The 22,215-nt window shown below is 41.6% G+C and overlaps 1 protein-coding gene across 8 annotated transcripts in view; it reads right to left on the bottom strand.

Moving 5' to 3' along the window:
- Nucleotides 1–22,180, bottom strand: part of LOC106581644 (regulator of nonsense transcripts 3A) — a 35,081-nt gene extending 12,901 nt beyond the window's left edge. For 2 of the 8 annotated variants that reach the window (XM_014163803.2, XM_014163801.2), the window contains exons 1-4: nt 18,970–20,125; nt 6,306–6,412; nt 5,467–5,573; nt 4,008–4,106 (exon numbers count right to left, since the gene is read on the bottom strand). In XM_014163803.2, coding sequence (XP_014019278.2) covers nt 4,008–4,106; nt 5,467–5,573; nt 6,306–6,412; nt 18,970–19,110 — 454 coding nt within the window. In that variant the 5' untranslated portion in view covers nt 19,111–20,125. Of the gene's footprint in view, nt 1–4,007; nt 4,238–5,466; nt 5,574–6,305; nt 6,413–18,969; nt 20,132–20,246; nt 20,328–20,770; nt 20,952–21,312 lie in introns of those variants that run through there. The other 6 variants (XM_014163805.2, XM_014163799.2, XM_014163800.2 and 3 more) reach the window with 6 other exon arrangements.
- Between the last annotated feature and the right edge of the window lie 35 nt (nt 22,181–22,215).

Raw genomic sequence — 22,215 nt, 5'->3', positions numbered from 1 at the left:
TGTAAACAGCACTTTTCAGTAGTGCTCAAAGAATGCCATTCCATGAGCGCAGCATTTATTTTTCAACTTGAATCAATGAGCCCAATCAGTCCTCCATGGCAACACAATCATAAACAACAGAGTAGGGCTGGTTAATAAGTCCTGAGTTGAAATGACTGGAATTCTGATAGACTTTGGTTTTTAATGTAAAGATATAATTTAATCGTATTATTATATGTAGTAGAAAGCGATGGGTTAGAAGAAGCCTACATAACCAACCCATAAAGTTTAACATCCATATATGGCCAGCTATGTAAACTTTAACATTGATTTATCCTGCAATGATGTTGTTCAATTGGTAACATACATTTTTGTCTTCTTCTAATGCCTCTTAAAGGGAAAGTAATCTAAAAGTAACTGAATGTAATCAGATTACGTTACTGAGTTTGGGTAATCCAAAAGTTAGGTTACTGATTACAATTTTGGACAGGTAACTAGTAACAGATTACATTTAGAAAGTAACATACCCAACCCTGGCTATTAAGCATAAGCACAATTTCCAACAAACTACAAAAATAAAATAAAAATCGAACTTTGCATTACATGCCCCAGTAAGCATAAGCTTGATGTCATGTTTTTTTGCAGGGTTAAGTAGGCTACATGCAGCTATTTACATGTTTTACACAGAATAGGCCTACATTCTTGACATGTTCATACAAACTTTCTATCAAGCTTATGTTTGTAATACTGACAACAAACAGGCAGTCTAGCAACTTCATGCTCTTCTGAGCTGCTGAGTTACATGCAGCTATTTACTCTTGCCACTATACGGCAGCATACACTGAGTGTACAAAACATTAAGAATACCTTACCCATCCAACCTACTACCATACCCTGTTCAAAGGCACTTAACTCTTTTGTCTTGCACATTTACCCTCTGAATGGCACACATACACAATCCATGTCTTAATTGTCTCAAGGGTTAAAAATCCTTCTTTAATGTGTCTCCTCACCTTTCTCTACACCAGTGGTTGACAAACTTTTTATAGTCCCGTACCCCTTCAAACATTCAACCTCCAGCTGCGTACTTCCTCTAGCACCAGGGTCAGCACACTCTCAAATATTGTTTTTTGCCATCATTGTAAGCCTGCCACACACACACTATACGATACATTTGTTAAACATAAGAATGAGTGTGAGTTTTTGTCACAACCCGGCTCGTGGGAAGTGACATAGAGCTCTTATAGGACCAGGGCACAAATAATAAAAAAGTATCAATAATTTTGCTCTTTATTTAACCATCTTACATATAAAACCATTTTCTTCATTCAAAATTGTGAATACCTCACCATAGGTTAATGAGAAGGGTGTTCTTGAAAGGATGCACACAACTCTGCAATGTTGGGTTGTATCGGAGAGAGTCTCAGTCTTAAATCATTTTCCACACACAGTCTGTGCCTGTATTTAGTACTCATGCTAGTGATGGCCGAGAATCCACTCTCACATAGATACATGGTTGCAAAGGGCATCAGTGTCTTAACAGCGCGATTTAACAGCAAGGAACTCTGAGTGCTGCCCTATCCAGAAATCTGCCAGTGGCTTCTGATTAAATTAAATACAATTTTCACAGAACTGCTTGTTGCAATTTCGATGAGGCTCTCTTGTTCAGATATCGGTAAATGGATTGGAGGCAGGGCATAAAATTGATAACGAATCCAGTTGTTTGTGTCGTCCGTTAAAGGAAAGTACCAGCATAATAATCGCACCCAGCTCACTCAGGTGCTTCGCTATATCACATTTGACATTGTCCGTAAGCTTGAGTTCATTTGCACACAAAAAAATCATACAATGATGGAAAGACCTGTGTGTTAACGCAGACAGAAAAAGAGCTCCAACTTCTTAATCATAGCCTCAATTTTGTCCCGCACATTGAATATAGTTTGCCGGAGAGTCTCTGTAATCCTAGATTAAGATCATTCAGGCGAGAAAAAACATCACCCAGATAGGCCAGTCGTGTGAGAAACTCGTCATCATGCATGTGGTCAGACAAGTGAGTTGCCCAGTGACACGAGCCTACCAGACGAGCTAAATTTACTTCTATGCTCGCTTCGAGGCAAGTAACACTGAAACATGCATGAGAACATCAGCTGTTCCAGGGGACTGGGGACTGTTCCGGGGGACTTACTAACATCTGCAGCCGATGTGAGTAAGACCTTTAACCTGTTGGGGCTAGGGGGCAGTATTTGCACGGCCGGATAAAAAACGTACCCGATTTAATCTGGTTACTACTCCTGCCCAGTAACTAGAATATGCATATAATTATTGGCTTTGGATAGAAAACACCCTAAAGTTTCTAAAACTGTTTGAATGGTGTCTGAGTATAACCGAACTCATTTGGCAGGCCAAAACCTGAGAAGATTCCTTACAGGAAGTGGCCTGTCTGACCATTTCTTGCCCTCCTTGATCATCTCTAACAAATACAGGGGATCTCTGGCATGACGTGACACTTCCTACGGCTCCCATGGGCTCTCAGAAGGCGGGAAAAAGCTGAACGATGTAATTCCATCCCCAGGCTGAAACACATTAGCGCATTTGGCAAGTGCTCTATCAGAGGGCCATTAGACTGAGGCTCGTGCATGAGGGGATAGCATGCTTTTACAAAAACTCTCTTTGTAATAAAAAACGATTTCCCGGTCGGAATATTATCGCTTTTTTACGAGAAAAATTGCATAAAAATTGATTTTAAACAGCGGTTGACATGCTTCGAAGTACGGTAATGGAATATTTAGAAATGTTTTGTCACGAAATGCGCCATGCTCGTCACCCTTATTTACCCTTTCGGATAGTGTCTTGAACGCACGAACAAAACACCGCTGTTTGGATATAACAATGGATTATTTGGGACCAAACCAACATTTGTTATTGAAGTAGAAGTCCTGGGAGTGCATTCTGACGAAGAACAGCAAAGGTAATAACATTTTTCTTCTAGTAAATCTGACTTTGGTGAGTGCTAAACTTGCTGGGTGTCTAAATAGCTAGCCCTGTGATGCCGGGCTATCTACTGAGAATATTGCAAAATGTGCTTTCACCGAAAAGCTATTTTAAAATCGGACATAGCGAGTGCATAGAGGAGTTCTGTATCTATAATTCTTAAAATAATTGTTATGTTTTTTGTGAACGTTTATCGTGAGTAATTTAGTAAATTCACCGGCAGTGTTCGGTGGGAATGCTAGTCACATGCTAGTCACATGCTAATGTAAAAAGCTGGTTTTTGATATAAATATGAACTTGATTGAACAAAACATGCATGCATTTTATAACATAATGTCCTAGGGTTGTCATCTGATGAAGATCATCAAAGGTTAGTGCTGCATTTAGCTGTGGTTTGGGTTTATGTGACATTATATGTTATACTCACAGACACCATTCAAACAGTTTTAGAAACTTTAGGGTGTTTTCTATCCAAAGCCAATAATTATATGCATATTCTAGGTACTGGGCAGGAGTAGTAACCAGATTAAATCGGGTACGTTTTTTATCCGGCCGTGCAAATACTGCCCCCTAGCCCCAACAGGTTAACCACTGATTCCTCGTCTGGTCCATTCTCTGCACCTGAGTCCAACCTCACCATGTCACAGGTTCAGAAGGTGAGTAAAGAGCAAAACGTAAAGGAAGGAGTGTGAGAGCAGCAGCTATGTTAGAAAAACGAATTTGTGAGTAAAATATCACATGCGCAGAACATGATCTGAATCCTTAGCTTTGAGAAAGAGATTTCCGGCGGGGCGTGGGCGAAAACACTGTATCCATATCCACGGCCTAAATTTTATATTTGTGTTATTCAGCAGATGCTGAATCAATGCATGAAGTACAATGAGGGGTCTGAAAACACATATACTATACACTTAAAAGGAAGCTTGGGTGCAAGTCTCTGTCTGTCCCAATGTGTTTTGACAATGAATGCAGAAACAATCAGGTATCCAAGCTGTATGTCTGGATAGTTTCTGATTAGAGACAAGTCCAGCACCTACCTTCTTCAATGCTTCCAGCTTTGGAATCTTTCTTTTTGAGCTTCTTCTTGGAGACTTTCTGAAAGGGGGCAAACTCTACCACAGCTGGGTACTCCTGGCCTGAGCAAATATTGACATAGAGACAGATAATCATTAGACACAGACACCTGACACAGATCAAACCATTACCATGGCACCTGTGGCTGTAGAAGGATAATCCTCTTGTCTCATGAAGATTAGAGCACACACACCTACAGAGAGAGAGAGAGAGAGAGAGAGACGTCATTGTTTGTCACTTAGCACCATAAACAAAATCCCATGGAGCATCACAACAGAACACTGAAAACTGACCGTTGGGGATGTTAAAACACATAGCCTAACATATTTATTGAATTATACACTGAACAAAAATACCAACGCAACATGCAAAGTGTCCCATGTTTTATGAGCTGAAATAAAAGATTGCATAAATGTTCATACACAAAAAGCTTATTTCTCTCAAATGTTTTGCAAAAATGTGTTTACATCCCTGTTTGTGAGCATTTCTCCTTTGCCAAGATAATCCATCCACCTGACAGGTGTGGCATATCAAGAAGCTGATTAAACAGCATGATCATTACACAGGTGCACCTTGTGCTTGAGACAAAATGTGCAGTTTTGTCACACGTCTCAAGTTTTGATGGAGCGTGCAATTGGCATGCTGAATGAAGAAATGTCCACCAGAGCTGTTGTCAGAGAATTGAATGGTAATTTCTCTACCATAAACGTCACCACCCACCCAGACAGCTGATGAAACTGTGGGTTTGCACAACCGAAGAATTTCTGCACAAACTGTCAGAAACCATCTAAGGGAAGCTCATCTGAATGCTCGTCGTCGTCACCAGGGTCTTGACCTGACTGCAGTTCGGCGTCATAACCGACTTCAGTGGGCAAATGCTCACCTTCGATGGCCACTGGCACACTGGAGTAGTGTGCTCTTCACAGATATATCATGGTTTCAACTGTACCGGGCAGATGGCGTCGTGTGGACGAGTGGTTTGCTGATGTCAATGTTGTGAACAGAGTGCACCATGGTAGCGGTGGGGTTATGGTATGGGCAGGCATAAGCTATGGACAATGAACACAATTTTATCAATGGCAATTTGAATGCGCAATTTGAATACACTGGAAGCTGTTGAAGTTGTTGCATGCAGTGTTTATATTTTTGTTCAGTGTATATATAGCACTATACCACTACCTACTTTCATGTGCTGAAAAACATTATAACATTGTGTAAACACTAACTACTAAGCACTAACACATTGGTAATAAGAAATATTTAGGAGAGGTTTCCAGGACACAGGTTAAGCCTAGTCCTGTACTAAAAAGCAAGCCCAATAGAGAATCTCCATCAAAAATGCATTTTAGTCCAGGACTAGACTGGTGTGTCTGGGAAACTGCCTCATGACGTTTGTATTATAGGTCTACGTGAAAAAGGTACCTTTGTTGTCAATGAAAACATAGCCATCAAAGCGGTCTCTGAAGAGTAGGATGTCTTCGGGGTTTCTGAAGTTAATGTAAACTCTGGAGAACAGGTGTGGATAGAGGCTGCGGGAAATGAGCAGGTTATCTTAGGCTGCTCTCGTGGAATGGGTTTCTATCTAGAGTGTGGGCTTAATAGGGTGACTCCATAGGCATGATGATGACATTCTCTTCTCCAGTCCCTGTTTTGAGATGGTAGCCTAATAATTAGATGGCTGTGCTAGTGTCCTTTCTTTGTTTTGAACAGATCATTTTGAATGTATCCACTCAAGCTGAATAGGTTTCAATAGCAGAGGTTAGGTGAAGTCAATTGTTTGATAGGTGGGGAATGTCAATATCATGATGTTGGCATCACACGATGCAGCATGAATCTGAGAAAAACACTGATCTGTACTGTCAATCTGGCATTTCGGGCAATGGGCTGGTCCATTTTAGCCCAGTGGGCATTTTAGCCCAGTGGGTTTTTGATAATTAGCCAGTTAATGACAGGGGCCTCAAGGGGAAAAAAATGGGCCGGTGTATTTTATATTTATTATGGATCCCCATTGCCAAGGCAGCAGCTACTCAGAGCCAGTGACATGTCGTTAGTAAAGATTGAAAAAAGTAAGGGGCCTAGACAGCTGCCCTGGGGATTTCCTGATTCTACCTGGATTTTGTTGGAGAGGCTTCCATTAAAGAACACCCTCTATGCGGGGGCCTCGAGGAAAGAAATGGGCCGGTGTGGGGTCCCAATCTGCCCCTGACAGGCACTCTGTCCCAACACATGGTATCATTGCATTAAATGTTCTAAATATTCACCTTTGATCAGCAGGGAAAAACTCGAAGTAGTCATAGGATGGAAGAGGACTGAGCTGTTCTTCCAGCTGGTCCTTGGACAGGTTGGGTGGAAGTCGCCTTATTACTACCTGGAACCGAGAAGGACATAAATGCACAAACACAGAATAGTGGGTTGAAATTACACAAAAATTGCCAAGACATCAAAGACATTCAAGGTCATGAGCAAAGTTGGAATGTCTTCTTTATCATAGCCCAAAGGCCGGCAGACAGCGATATTGAGTTGTGTCATCTTACGATCCAAATGCATTGTATGCAGGTCGGCAATACATTCGTATCCCTGTTGGATCGTTTGTACTTAAAAAAATATATACATTTAGGCTGCATAGGCTTTGATTTCCTCAACTTAATGGTGATAAACCATTAAAAAAATGGGAAAATATGTGCACTTTCCTTATGACACACCATTTTCCACCACCATGATAGTGGCTAAATACTAATCCTGGATGTTGTGTATCACAATCAGCCAATCAGGTTAAAACTATCAGAACAGGGGTTCCGTTTCTTTTCACGCCTGCTGCGTTAGCAGCGTCGCATAAATGTAAATCAAGACTGTACGGCCGTGGCCAAAAGTTTTGAGAATGACATAAATATTAATTTCCACAAAGTTTGCTGCTTCAGTGTCTTTAGATATTTTTGTCAGATGTTACTATGGAATACTGAAGTATAATTACAAGCATTTCAGAAGTGTCAAAGGCTATTGACATGACCATTAGCTCTGACAAATTGAAAACCCTAGTCATTGGCGACTCCATTACCCGCAGTATTAGACTTAAAACTAATCATCCAGCGATCATACACTGTTTACCAGGGGGCAGGGCTACCGACGTTAAGGCTAATCTAAAGACGGTGCTGGCTAAAGCTAAAACTGGCGAGTGTAGAGAGTATAGAGATATTGTTATCCACGTCGGCACCAACGATGTTAGGATGAAACAGTCAGAGGTCACCAAGCGCAACATAGCTTCAGCATGTAAATCAGCTAGAAAGATGTGTCGGCATCGATTAATTGTCTCTGGCCCCCTCCCAGTTAGGGGGAGTGATGAGCTCTACAGCAGAGTCTCACAACTCAATCGCTGGTTGAAGACTGTTTTCTGCCCCTCCCAAAAGATAGAATTTGTAGATAATTGGCCCTCTTTCTGGGACTCACCCACAAACAGGACCAAGCCTGGCCTGTTGAGGAGTGACGGACTCCATCCTAGCTAGAGGGGTGCTCTCATCTTATCTACGAACATAGACAGGGCTCTAACTCCTCTAGCTCCACAATGAAATAGGGTGCAGGCCAGGCAGCGTAGTCAGCTCAGCTTTCCCCATTGAGACCGTGTCTGTGCCTCGATCTAGGTTGGGCAAAATTAAAAATGGCGGTGTTCGCTTTAGTAATCTCACTAGTATAAAGACCTCCTCCATTCCTGCCATTATTGAAAGAGATTGTGATACCTCACATCTCAAAATTGGGTTACTTAATGTTAGATCCCTCACTTCCAAGGCAGTTATAGTCAATGAACTAATCACTGATCATAATCTTGATGTGATTGGCCTGACTGAAACATGGCTTAAGCCTGATGAATTTACTGTGTTAAATGAGGCCTCACCCCCTGGTTACACTAGTGACCATACCCCCCCGTGCATCCGGCAAAGGCGGAGGTGTTGCTAACATTTACGATAGCAAATTTCAATTTACAAAAAAAAAACAATGACGTTTTCGTCTTTTGAGCTTCTAGTCATGAAATCTATGCAGCCTACTCACTCACTTTTTATAGCTACTGTTTACAGGCCTCCTGGGCCATATGCAGTGTTCCTTACTGAGTTCCCTGAATTCCTATCGGATCTTGTAGTCATAGCAGATAATATTCTAATTTTTGGTGACTTTAACATTCACATGGAAAAGTCCACAGACCCACTCCAAAAGGCTTTCGGAGCCATCATCGACTCAGTGGGTTTTGTCCAACATGTCTCTGGACCTACTCACTGCCACAGTCATACTCTGGACCTAGTTTTGTCCCATGGAATAAATGTTGTGGATCTTAATGTTTTTCCTCATAATCCTGGACTATCGGACCACCATTTTATTACGTTTGCAATCGCAACAAATAATCTGCTCAGACCCCAACCAAGGAGCATTAAAAGTCGTGCTATAAATTCTCAGACAACCCAAAGATTCCTTGATGCCCTTCCAGACTCCCTCTGCCTACCCAAGGACGTCAGAGGACAACAATCAGTTAACCAACTAACCGAGGAACTCAATTTAACCTTGCGCAATACCCTAGATGCAGTTGCACCCCTAAAAACTAAAAACATCTGTCATAAGAAACTAGCTCCCTGGTATACAGAAAATACACGAGCTCTGAAGCAAGCTTCCAGAAAATTGGAACGGAAATGGCGCCACACCAAACTGGAAGTCTTCCGACTAGCTTGGAAAGACAGTACCGTGCAGTATCGAAGAGCCCTCACTGCTGCTCGATCATCCTATTTTTCCAACTTAATTGAGGAAAATAAGAACAATCCGAAATTTCTTTTTGATACTGTCGCAAAGCTAACTAAAAAGCAGCCTTCGCAAATGGAGGATGGCTTTCACTTAAGCAGTAATACATTTATGAACTTCTTTGAGGAAAAGATCATGATCATTAGAAAGCAAATTACAGACTCCTCTTTAAATCTGGGTATTCCTCCAAAGCTCCATTGTCCTGAGTCTACACAACTCTGCCAGGACCTAGGATCAAGGGAGATACTAAAGTGTTTTAGTACTATATCTCTTGACACAATGATGAAAATAATCATGGCCTCCAAACCCTCAAGCTGCATACTGGACCCTATTCCAACTAAACTACTGAAAGAGGTGCTTCCTGTGCTTGGCCCTCCTATGTTGAACATAATAAATGGCTCTCTATCCACCGGATGTGTACCAAGCTCACTAAAAGTGGCAGTAATAAAGCCTCTCTTGAAAAAGCCGAATCTTGATCAAGAAATTATAAAAAACTATCGGCCTATATCGAATCTTCCATTCCTCTCAAAAATTTTAGAAAAAGCTGTTGCACAGCAACTCACTGCCTTCCTGAAGACAAACAATGTATACGAAACGCTTCGGTCTGGTTTTAGACCCCATCATAGCACTGAGACTGCACTTGTGAAGGTGGTAAATGACCTTTTAATGACGTCAGACCAAGGCTCTGCATCTGTCCTCGTGCTCCTAGATCTTAGTGCCGCTTTTGATACCATCGATCACCACATTCTTTTGGAGAGATTGGAAACCCAAATTGGTCTACATGGACAAGTTCTGGCCTGGTTTAGATCTTATCTGTCGGCAAGATATCAGTTTGTCTCTGTGAATGGTTTGTCCTCTGACAAATCAATTGTAAATTTCGGTGTTCCTCAAGGTTCCGTTTTAGGACCACTATTGTGTTCACTATATATTTTACATCTTGGGGATGACATTCGAAAACATAATGTTAAATTTCACTGCTATGCGGACGACACACAGCTGTACATTTCAATGAAACATGGTGAAGCCCCAAAATTGCCCTCGCTAGAAGCCTGTGTTTCAGACATAAAGAAGTGGATGGCTGCAAACTTTCTACTTTTAAACTCGGACAAAACAGAGATGCTTGTTCTAGGTCCCAAGAAACAAAGAGATCTTCTGTTGAATCTGACAATTAATCTGGATGGTTGTACAGTCGTCTCAAATAAAACTGTGAAGGACCTCGGCGTTACTCTGGACCCTGATCTCTCTTTTGAAGAACATATCAAGACTGTTTCAAGGACAGCTTTTTTCCATTTACGTAACATTGCAAAAATCAGAAACTTTCTGTCCAAAAATGACGCAGAAAAATTAATCCATGCTTTTGTTACTTCTAGGCTGGACTACTGCAATGCTCTACTTTCCGGCTACCCGGTTAAAGCACTAAACAAACTTCAGTTAGTGCTAAATACGGCTGCTAGAATCCTGACTAGAACCAAAATATTTGATCATATTACTCCAGTGCTAGCCTCCCTACACTGGCTTCCTGTTAAGGCAAGGGCTGATTTCAAGGTTTTACTGCTAACCTACAAAGCATTACATGGGCTTGCTCCTACCTATCTTTCCGATTTGGTCCTGCCGTACATACCTACATGTACGCTACGGTCACAAGAAGCAGGCCTCCTAATTGTCCCTAGAATTTCTAAGCAAACGGCTGGAGGTAGGGCTTTCTCCTATAGAGCTCCATTTTTATGGAATGGTCTGCCTACCAATGTGAGAGAAGCAGACTCAGTCTCAACCTTTAACCTCTATGGGCTAGGTGGGACGCTAGCGTCCCCCCCGTGGTGCACTCCATCAACAGCAGGTGCATTTCAAGAGCGGCAAATTTGAAACCAAATAAATGTCAAAATTCAAATTTTTCAAACATACAACTATCTTACACCCTTTGAAAGATAAACATCTCCTTAATCTAACCACGTTGTCCGATTTCAAAAAGGTTTTACGGCGAAAGCATAAAGTTAGATTATGTTAGGAGAGTACATTGACAATAGCTGTGTGTAATGTTTTGTCAATTCAAAGACAGGGTCACCAAAACCATAAAGCCAGCTAAAATGATGCACTAACCTTTTACAATCTCCATCAGATGACACTCCTAAGACATTATGTTAGACAATGCATGCATTTTTAGTTCTATCAAGTTCATATTTATATCCAAAAACAGCGTTTTACTATGGCATTGATGTTGAGGAAATCGTTTCCCTCCAATAACCGGCAGTCAAGTCAGCACCACAAATTAAATAATTAAAATTAGAAAACATTGGTAAAATATTATATTGTCATTTAAAGAATTATAGATTTACATCTCTTGAACGCAATCAACTTGCCAGATTTAAAAATAACCTTACTGGGAAATCACACTTTGCAATAATCTGAGCACTGCGCCCAGAAAAATACGCATTGCGATACAGACTAGTCGCCATGTTGGGGAGATCTAAAATCGAAAATACTATGTAAATAATCCATTACCTTTGATTCTCTTCATCAGATGTCACTTCCAGGTATCACAGGTCCATAACGAATGTAGTTTTGTTCAAAAAAGCTCATCATTTATGTCCAAAAATCTCCGTCTTGTTAGCACATGATCTAAGCCCGCCGGACTTCACTTCATGAACGAGGGGAAAAAATATATTTACGTTCGTTCAAACATGTCAAACGTTGTATAGCATAAATCATTAGGGCCTTTTTTAACCAGAACATGAATAATATTCAAGGTGGACGAATGCATTCTCTTTTATAACGTATTGGAACGAGGGTACCCAACATGAACTCGCGCGCCAGAGTCTAATCGGCCATCACCGTTCCATGGCTCTTGTTCGGTCAGATCTCACAGTAAAAGACTCAAAACACTTTGTAAAGGCTGGTGACATCTAGTGGAAGCAATAGGAAGTGCCAAAACATTAATCAACCCCTGTGTGTTTCAATGGCATAGGCTTAAAGGTAATTCAACACATCAGGTATCCACTTCCTGTCAGAAAATGTCTCAGGGTTTTGCCTGCCAAATGAGTTCTGTTATACTCACAGACACCATTCAAACAGTTTTAGAAACTTTAGGGTGTTTTCTATCCATATATAATAAGTATATGCATATTCTAGTTACTGGGTAGGATTAGTAACCAGATTAAATCGGGTACATTTTTTTTATCCAGCCGTGAAAATACTGCCCCCTAGCCCCAACAGGTTAAGAATTATAGATACAGAACTCCTTTATGCAATCGCTATGTCTGATTTTAAAATAGCTTTTCAGCGAAAGCACATTTTGCAATATTCTGAGTACATAGCTCGGCCATCAAGGCTAGCTATTCAGACCCGCCAATGTCGGGGCAGCCTAAACTAAGAATTATTCTTAGAAAAATTGGATTACCTTTGCTGTTCTTCGTCAGAATGCACTCCCAGGACTTCTACTTCAACAACAAATGTTGTTTTGGTTCCAAATAATCCATAGTTATATCCAAATACCTCAGTTTTGTTCGTGCGTTCAGGTCACTATCCGAAGGGTAACGCGCGAGCGCATTTCGTGACAAAAAAACTAAGCAAAATATTCCATTACCGTACTTAGAAGCATGTCAAACAAATCAATTTTTATGCTATTTTTCTCGTAAAATAGCGATAATATTCCAACCGGGCAACAATGTATTCATTCAAAGAGAGAAAGAAAAAATGGCGAGTTCTCGTGACCGCGCATCTCCAGTCTCACTGTCCCCAGGCTGACCACTTACAAACTCTGCTCCTATACTTTGCCCAGAGACAGCAGACACCCCATTCCACTTTCTGGCGGCTTTAGAGAGCCAATGGAAGCCTTAGAAAGTGTCATGTAACAGCTCAGACGCTGTAATTTCGATAGAGATGCAACAGAAGGACAACAAATTGTCAGACAGGGCACTTCCTGCATGGAATCTTCTCAGGTTTTTGCCTGCCATATGAGTTCTGTTATACTCACAGACACCATTCAAACAGTTTTAGAAACTTTAGGGCGTTTTCTATCCAAATCTACTAATTATATGCATATTGTAGTTTCTGGGCAGGAGTAGTAACCAGATTAAATCGGGTATGTTTTTTATCCGGCCGTGAAAATACTGCCCCCTATCCCAAAGAAGTTAACTTCTGGGCCACATCCTGACTGATGGCAGCCCATTCTTGCATAATCAATGCATGGAGTTTGTCAGAATTTGTGGGGTTTTGTTTGTCCACCCACCTCTTGAGGATTGACCACAAGTTCTCAATGGGATTAAGGTCTGGGGAGTTTCCTGGCCATGGACCCAAAATATCGATGTTTTGTTCCCCGAGCCACTTCGTTATCACTTTTGCCTTATGGCAAGGTGCTCCATCATGCTGGAAAAGGCATTGTTCGTCACCAAACTGTTCCTGGATGGTTGGGAGAAGTTGCTCTCGGAGGATGTGTTGGTACCATTCTTTATTCATGGCGTGTTCTTAGGCAAAATTGTGAGTAAGCCCACTCCCTTGGCTGAGAAGCAACCCGACACATGAATGGTCTCAGGATGCTTTACTGTTGGCATGACACAGGACTGATGGTAGCGCTCACCTTGTCTTCTCTGGACAAGCTTTTTTCCGGATGCCCCAAACAATCGGAAAGGGGATTCATCAGAGAAAATGACTTTACCCCAGTCATCAGCAGTCCAAACTCTGTACCTTTTGCAGAATATCAGTCTCTCTGATGTTTTTCCTGGAGAGAAGTGGCTTCTTTGCAGCCCTTCTTGACACCAGGCCATCCTCCAAAAGTAGTCGCCTCACTGTACATGCAGATGCACTCACACCTGCCTGCTGCCATTCCTGAGCAAGCTCTGTACTGGTGGTGCCCCGATCTCGCAGCTGAATCAACTAGGAGACGGTCCTGGTGCTTGCTGGACTTTCTTGGGCGCCCTGAAGCCTTCTTCACAACAATTGAACCGCTCTCCTTGAAGGTCTTGATGATCCGATAAATGGTTGATTTAGGTGCAATCTTACTGGCAGCAATATCCTTGCCTGTGAAGCCCTTTTTGTGCAAAGCAATGATGACGGCACGCGTTTCCTTGCAGATAACCATGATTGACAGAGGAAGAACAATGGTTCCAAGCACCACCCTCCTTTTGAAGCTTCCAGTCTGTTATTAAAACTCAATCAGCATGACAGAGTGATCTCCAGCCTTGTCCTCATCAACACTCACACCTGTGTTAACGAGAGAATCACTGACATGATGTCAGCTGGTCCTTTTGTGGCAGGGCTGAAATGCAGTGGAAATGTTTTTGGGGGATTCAGTTCATTTGCATGGCAAAGAGGGACTTTGCAATTAATTGCAATTCATCTGATCACTCTTCATAACATTATTATTAGTATATGCAAATTGCCATCATACAAACTGAGGCAGCAGACTTGGTGAAAATGTATATTTGTGTAATTCTCAAAATTTTTGGCCACGATTGTACTCGGGGCAGACCTGGTTGTAGCTAGATATGTTTATATTTGATTAGATGTATTTGCAGAGTACAGTGCTATTCGTAAACTATGAGCTCCAACAGTACAGGCCAAAAAGAGAAGTGAATGAAATAATGATTTAAAATATAAATATTGGTATATGCATACAGTACCAGTCAAAAGTTTGGACAAACCTATTCATTCAAGGGTTTTTCTTGATTTTCACTATTTACTACATTGTAGAATAATAATGAAGACATCACAACTATGAAATAACACATATGGAATCATGTAGTAAACAAAAGTGTTAAACAAATATTTTTAATTCCTCAAAGTAGCCATCCTTTGCCTTGATGACAGCTTTGCACATTCTTGGCATTCTCTCAACCAGCTTCATGAGGAACGATTCAAGTCTTGAAGGAGTTTCCACATATTCTGAGCACTTGTTGGCTGCTTTCCCTTCACTCAGCATCCAACTCATCCCAAACCATCTCAATTGGGTTAAGGTCGGGTGATTGTGGAGGCCAGGTCATCTGATGCAGCACTCCATCACTCTCCTTCTAGGTGAAATAGCCCTTACACCGCCTGGAGGTGTGTTGGGTCATTGTCCTGTTGAAAAACAAATGATAGTCCCACTAAGCGCAAACCAGATGGGATGGTGTATTGCTGCAGAAGGCTGTGGTAGCCATGCTGGTTAAGTCTGCCTTGAATTCAAAATAAATCATTGTCACCAGCAAAGCACCCCCACACCTCCTCCCTCATGCTTCACGGTGGGAACCACACATGCAGAGATCATCTGTTCACCTACTCTGCGTCTCACAAAGACACAGTGATTGGAACCAAAAATCTCAAATTTGAACTCTGATTTCCACCGGTCTCAATGTCCATTGCTCGTGTTTCTTGGCCCAAGCAAGTCTCATCTTCTTATTGGTGTCCTTTAGTAATGGTTTCTTTGCAGCAATTTGACCATAATGGCCTGATTCACGCAGTCTCCTCTGAACAGTTGATGCTGAGATGTGTCTGGTACTTGAACTCTGCGAAGCATTTATTTGGGCTACAACCTGAGGCTGGTAACTCTATTGAACTTATCCTCTGCAGCAGAGGTAACTCTGGGTCTCCCTTTCCTGTGGTGGTCCTCATGAGAGCCAGTTTCATCATAGCGCTTGATGGTTTTTGCGACTGCACTTGAAGAAACGTTCAGTTCTTGAAATGTTCCGTATTGACTGACCATGTCGTAAAGTAATGGACTGTCATTTCTCTTCGCTTATTTGAGCTGCTCTTGCCATCAAATGGACTTGGTCTTTTACCATAAAGTGCTATCTTCTTTATACCACCCCTACCTTGTCACAACACAACTGATTGGCTCAAATGCATTAAGAAGGAAAGAAATTCCACAAATTAACTTTTAACAAGGCACAACTGTTAATTGAAATGCATTCCAGGTGACTACCTCTTGAAGCTAGTTGAGAGAAAGCCAAGAGTGTGCAAAGCTGTCATCAAGGCAAAGGGTGACTATTTTGATTTGTTTACCACTTTTTTGTTTACTACATGATTCTATATGTGTTATTTCATAGTTTTGATGTCTTCACTATTATTCTACAATGTAGAAAATAGTAAAAAATAAAGAAAAACCCTTGAATGAGTAGGTGTGTCCAAACTTTTGTTTGTCCATTGCAGGGGTGGGGGTAGGGTAAATGCCAATGGAGGGGGCAGTAGGTAGCTGTCTAGTGGTGGCTTTTCAGCAGCATGATGGTCTTGGGCAGAAACTATTGACCAGTCTTACAGTTTTTAATGCTCCTATAGTCAAAATAAAATAAAATTGTATTGGTCACATACACATATTTAGCAGATGTTATTGCAGGTGTATCGAAATGCTTGTGTTCCTAGCTCCAACAGTGCAGTAGTATCTAACAATTCATAACAATACACACAAATCTAAAAGTAAAAGAATGGAATTAAGAAATATATAAATATTAGGAGAAATTTCGGAGTGGCATTGACTAAAATACAGTACAATAGAATATAGTATATACATATGAGATGAGTAAAGCAGTACGTAAACATTAAAGTGACCAGTGTTCCACGTCTGAGTGATGGAAGCAGGGAGAGGTGGTAATGTTGCCTACCTTCACCACCTGTTTGAGTCGTGTCATAGAAAAGCTTAGCATTTTAGCTAATTCGAACGCTTTTCCTAATCTTAACCTAATTCTACTAACTTGCCATGTTAATTCTCCTAACCTGCTCCGTAAATTCTCCTCACCTGCTATGAAAAGTAATTTATGTTAGTCAAAACTGGCAGACCTGCCCTCAGAATAGTCTTGGTTTCTACTAAAGCGATACAGCGCTGCGTCAGAGAGGAATATGCGAAGCGAGAGGGATACCTGGACCCAAAATTTGTCTTCTCCAGCAGGTGCCGTTCTTTCTTTTTTTTCCACTCACCAAGCAAGGAATATTTGTATGAAGGTCAATGAGAAAGTGTTGAATTTCGTTAACAAAAAAATGTCAAGGCTTATTTGCTACGGGTGGCTTATTTGATCTAACAGAAGTTCAGGAATTATTAGGTTGCTAGAATTATACTGAAATCAGGACCCGTGACATACCAGCAACTTTGTGAAAAAACTATTTATATCGGAGTTGTGCCTGGTTGTCACTAATTATCATAGCACAGTCATGAACCCTGACCCATTCCTACAATTTCTGTTCTTAAAATGTGATTTTAAACCTAGCCCTAACCAAAATGCTAACCTTACATTAAAATCAAAAAGCAATTTTTTCTGTAATTTTTACGATATAGCCAATTTCGACTTTGTGTCTGTGGTAGAGGTCTTGACGGGTCCACCAGATCTGACATTCCGAGATCCAACCCAGGGACCCAAGCCCGTCCGGATCCAAAATGCTGAGTTTTGTCTCGGATCTGGATCGGGTCTGACATAATTGTCAGGGGTCTCCGTCTGTGCAATTAAAAATGTATTTACCGACTGGACCCAATTTGACCCATCCTCTGTTAATTAAATGTGTGACTGAGGTGATGAGAACTGTGTGAGCTTGTTATGACTAGCTATTTCAGGGCAGGCGTAGTAACTGCTGAACAGAAAAGTCACATTTTGGAGAAATGTGTAAAAGCCTTGGTCAGGGAGGTGTAAAGTCACCTCCCTGACCAAGGCCCTTCTCCCCCGATTGCTCAGTTTGGCCGGGCGGCCAGCTCTAATGAGAGTCTTGGTGGTTCCAAACGTCTTCCATTTAAGAATAATGGAGGCCACTGTGTTCTTGGGGACCTTCAATGATGCAGAAATGTTTTGGTACCCTTCCCCACATCTGTGCCTCAACACAATCCTGTCTCGGAGCTCTATGGACAATTCCTTCGACCTCATGGCTTTGTTTTTGCTCTGACATGCACTGTCAACTGTGGGACCTTATAAAGACCTGTGTGTGCCTTTCCAAATCATGTCCAATCAATTGAATTTACCACAGGTGGACTCCAATCAAATTGTAGAAACATCTCAAGGATGATCAATGGAAACAGGATGCACCTGATCTCAATTGAGTCTTATAGCAAAGGAATACTTATGTAAATAAGGTATTTCTGTTTTTTATTTTTAAGGCTTTAACATAAAATGTGTAAAGTCAAGGGGTCAGAATGCACTTTACCTTTAGGCAGTATTTTCTATGGCCCTATTTTAGAGGGAAAGTTCACCCAAATGAATTCATTATTTACATGCTGGTTTCTTATGGAAAGGAGAGACTGCAATCCATCCTATGGTTAGCCACTGCCACCAACCATTAATATTAGCATGTTCTAACCAAAAAAATGTAATTCAATGTCCCCCAGTTAGCAAACTCTAAATTCCATGCCCAAATAGTCTCAAAGTAACTCAAATTTAAAAGAATCCCGAACACACCTGACCTGTGACTTGTATTTATTTATTCCAACCTGGTCATGGGCCTAAGCCACGTGACAATATGTAGAACTGCAGGAAATAAGCATTAAAACAAATATTTTTGTTCACTCCAAGCCATTTTCTAAAGTTGGCTGCACCCGGGAAAGTACACATTTTCCCGTCTTCTCGACATTAAATAAAGTTAAGGACGAAATCGAAGCCTATGCAGCCTGAATGGAGAATGTTGTTAGGTACAAACTGGTCGACGAGGTATACTAACGTATTGCCGGCTACATACAATGCATTTGGACGATAAGGTACGACTCAATATGGCCATCTGCCGGCATTTGGGCCATTTTAATTACTGAATTCTACACCGCGTTTTGGAGGTTGTTTTACGACATAATGACGACATGTTCATATCTAGTAATAATTAACTTCCGTTGCCTTTGACAGGTAGGCCAAAATACAGTCAACAAAACACAAGTGTGCGCTTGTTTACAGGCACTGGTCATTGAATTTAATGTTTGGGCACCGGTGCACAGCCTACTTTTGCCTTTTTATCAACATAGCATAAGCTACAGTAAATAGCATTACATGCATACACCTACGATAGTATTATAGCAAATTACAGCTATATTGCTGTGCACAAACAAGCATACGACATCAGGTCCGTTGTTGACATACAGTATATTGAATGCGCCTTTCAATGCAGATCGTTGGATGGCTACGCATCATTCTCGCGTTCGCTGTCTGTGGTGCTGATTATCTTGCTCCTCATATCTGCGATCGATAGATATAACAAACCCGCCATCAGTGCTCTGCCTACCTTAGTAAAGACCTCCTTCTTCTCTTCTTTCTGCTTTGAGTTGACGGAGACGGCGTCCTGTCCCCTCGGAATATCTCTGCATTGTATTTCGACGACACTTTTCTCCCTGCCTCCGGTCATTTGGTCCTTTTCAGAACTCATCGCTCTCCCTTTCCTGTGGAAGTCAATGTCCCCTCGCGAGAGTTCCAAGCTGACGAGTTCAGTAGAGGCGGGCGTCCTGTCCCCTCGGAATATCTCTGCATTGTATTTCGACGACACTTTCCTCCCTGCCTCCGGTCATTTGGTCCTTTTCAGACCTCACCTTTCTCCCTATCCTGTGGAAGTCATTTTCTCCCCGCGAGAGTTCCAAGCTGAAGAGTTTAGGAAGAGCTGGTGCTGCTGTGGTTATGCCGTGCGCCATCTTCTCGTAATCACAAACCATTCACGCAAATTATTTACGTATGTATTGCGTAAAAAAAAGGCCTATTGGAAAACACCTTGTTCATATAATAAGGACGACCTGTCCCAAAAGTAACAAAATTATTGGGTGCAATTAATTCGGCTACAATAGTTTATCATTAAACAGTCTACAGGACTGAGCTGCGAATAGGCGTATATTATGTTGATAGGCTGGTCGGTGGTGTGCGGATTAGTGAGAGAGTAGTGTATCTAGCCTTATAAAACCGTCACAGCAGAAGTTAAAGGCCCAGTGCAGTCAAAAACGTGATTACCTGTGTTTTATGTATATTTCCAAACTATGAGGGTGAAATTGATGATATGGCCATTTCAGTGTACGAGCTATTTGAAAAGACCACCTGAAATTTCAGCCTGTTTTGGTGGGTTGGCAGCCTGGTTTCATAGACTAGACCTAACATAGTAAATGTAAATCTGGGACACACACATTAGTATGATATGTAACCATACCAAATGTAACATAAGACCGGTTGCTTAAGGCAAACACGAAAGTAGGGTCGTTGGTCTGGGTGAGTGTATAACACAAACGTCTAGCAACCCAAATGTTGCATGGTCAAATCTCATCACGGAACACTTTTAGCCCATTAGCAACTACTTTTTAGCTACTTTTCAACTACTTAGCATGTTAGCTGACCCTACCCCAACCTTAAACCCTAACCTAGCTAACATTTGCCACCTAGCTAACGTTAGCATTAGCCACCTAGTTAACGTTAGACACAACAAATTGTAATTCGTAACATACCATACGAATTGTAAGGTATCATACAAAATGGATGGATATAAACAAATTAATAATTACAATACGAAACATATACTAAGTTTACCCGAGTCCAGGTTGGGGATTGAGTTTTGGCCTCCCAGTAGTTTACGGTCTGTCCTCACCAGGCAGTAAATTAGTTAATAGACCAATAAGAGTTCCAAACCTATTTGCCAATAACAGATAGTTTTCAGGTTTCCTTCTCCAAGACAGTCCTTGCAAAATTATTGCTTGAAACATTGCTCTTGCTAAGAAGCTATTTGTTTCATTTAGACCATTTTGATATTTTCAATCACAGTAAGGGACTTAATTTTTACCCATAAATTATTTGATAGTGAAGTAAAAACGGCTACATTGGGCCTTTAAAAAAAGTGTTTTAAGAAATGCTGTGTCCTTTACCGGGACATTCTTGGCAATGAAGGATAACTTAAGTGACATTCATAAGGGAAATCAACATTCTCAAAGTTCTTCAGAAACTACTTTTCTTAAGAACTGGACCTCAGTGCGCCAGCCATGCACTTAATTTAGCTTGCAGAGTCCTATAGTATAGACAGTATAGACGCAAATCTGTCCCCGCAGATTGTCCGTCACCTCTAGCCGCATGTGGGTGTCTCATCCCCGTCAGAGTCGCTGTCTCTCTCGCTGCAGCTGGGCTTGAGGATGGAGTGTGGCAGGCAGAGCGGGCTGGCGGTGGTTGCAGTGGTGAAAGTGTTCCACGCGTCCGGGCTAGAAGGCTGGCTTATAGATCGCCCATAGCTGTCACCGTACGGAACTGCATATAGAGGAGATTAAAAGTAATGGCCATAGCAGTGACCACTCACAGGTGTCTGCACTGGCAATTAATTTACATTCATGTGTCATAGCCTTTTAACTGGATTTTATTTGAGCTACTAATACCTTAACACATCAGCCTAAGCACTATATATTTTAAGCCACCAAAAAATTACAATTAACAATGCTGCAATACAAAATAGGGTGCATTATCCCCTTACAATGCTCTTTAAGTACTTTGAGATACCATGAGAAGCATCAACATGTGCCTGGTGTCTACTTATAGTATAGTGCCCCCTGTTATATATACTTTATTTCCCCAAACCTTCAGATAAAGTCATTGAGTGACAATCCTCTCTCACCACTGAGGAAGGTCTGTTTGCCGCTGCTGGTCTCCACACAGAGCTGAGGCGAGGGTCTCTCTGGGGTAGACACGGAACTCTTGAGACTAGGGACGAAGGTGGAGCAGGTGTCCAAGTCCCGACACACCCTCTCCTGGGTGTAGGTGATGGAGGACTTAGACGGAGTGCAGCCCATCACTACCCCTTCTGCTTGCTGCTGCTATACTCCATGATGAAAGAAGCACTCACTACATGTGTTCTGCTGAGAGACTGAGTGGGGGAGGAGAGAGGGTGAAAGAGAGAGAGGGAGGTTAGTAGAGTGGAGTGGGTGAGTGTTATAATAGGTCTGTGTGTGAGAGGGAATAGAGAGAGGGATAAGTGGAGTAGTTGAGAGTGAGAACTCTGGTGGTTGTCAGGGGCGCAGCTAGAATCCTTGCTTAAGTTGTCAGGAAGACGATCGAGAGTAGTAGCCAGCCCTCATTTGAAGCAGCACAAGGAGAAATATCAGAAATTAAACATTATCCCTCCCTTCCATCTGACCTTTAAAGTGTGTGTGTGTTTGACATTTTGCCTTGGTTCTCCAAAAATACAGTGTCACAAAGACACCCAAAACATGCTTTTCTCTATTACATGGCTGTGTGAGTAGGCTTGAGCACTATATTCTGACAGCTCTTGAGATGTAAAACAAACACTGAGCATTACTTTCGTCGATGGTGAGGAAACACAAGAGGTGGAGGAAGTGGTTAAGTAGGGACCAAATAAGGGCACGGTACGCTTATCAGTGACAATCATTGGGCTTGGCTGCTTGAAATGAATGGAAAAATTACTGCCCACTTGTTTATCGACCAAGATCATTACTTGGAACAGGAACCATTGATTTAGTTTCTATTCGATTCCATTATGCATTTGTCGCGGTCCTAGCTT

This window comes from Salmo salar, chromosome ssa21 (genome assembly GCF_905237065.1).
Source record: "Salmo salar chromosome ssa21, Ssal_v3.1, whole genome shotgun sequence".
In the NCBI taxonomy this organism is placed as follows: Eukaryota; Metazoa; Chordata; class Actinopteri; order Salmoniformes; family Salmonidae; genus Salmo; species Salmo salar.
The sequence above is the reverse complement of the archived record's forward strand: the minus strand, read 5'-3'. Positions and strand labels throughout refer to the sequence as shown.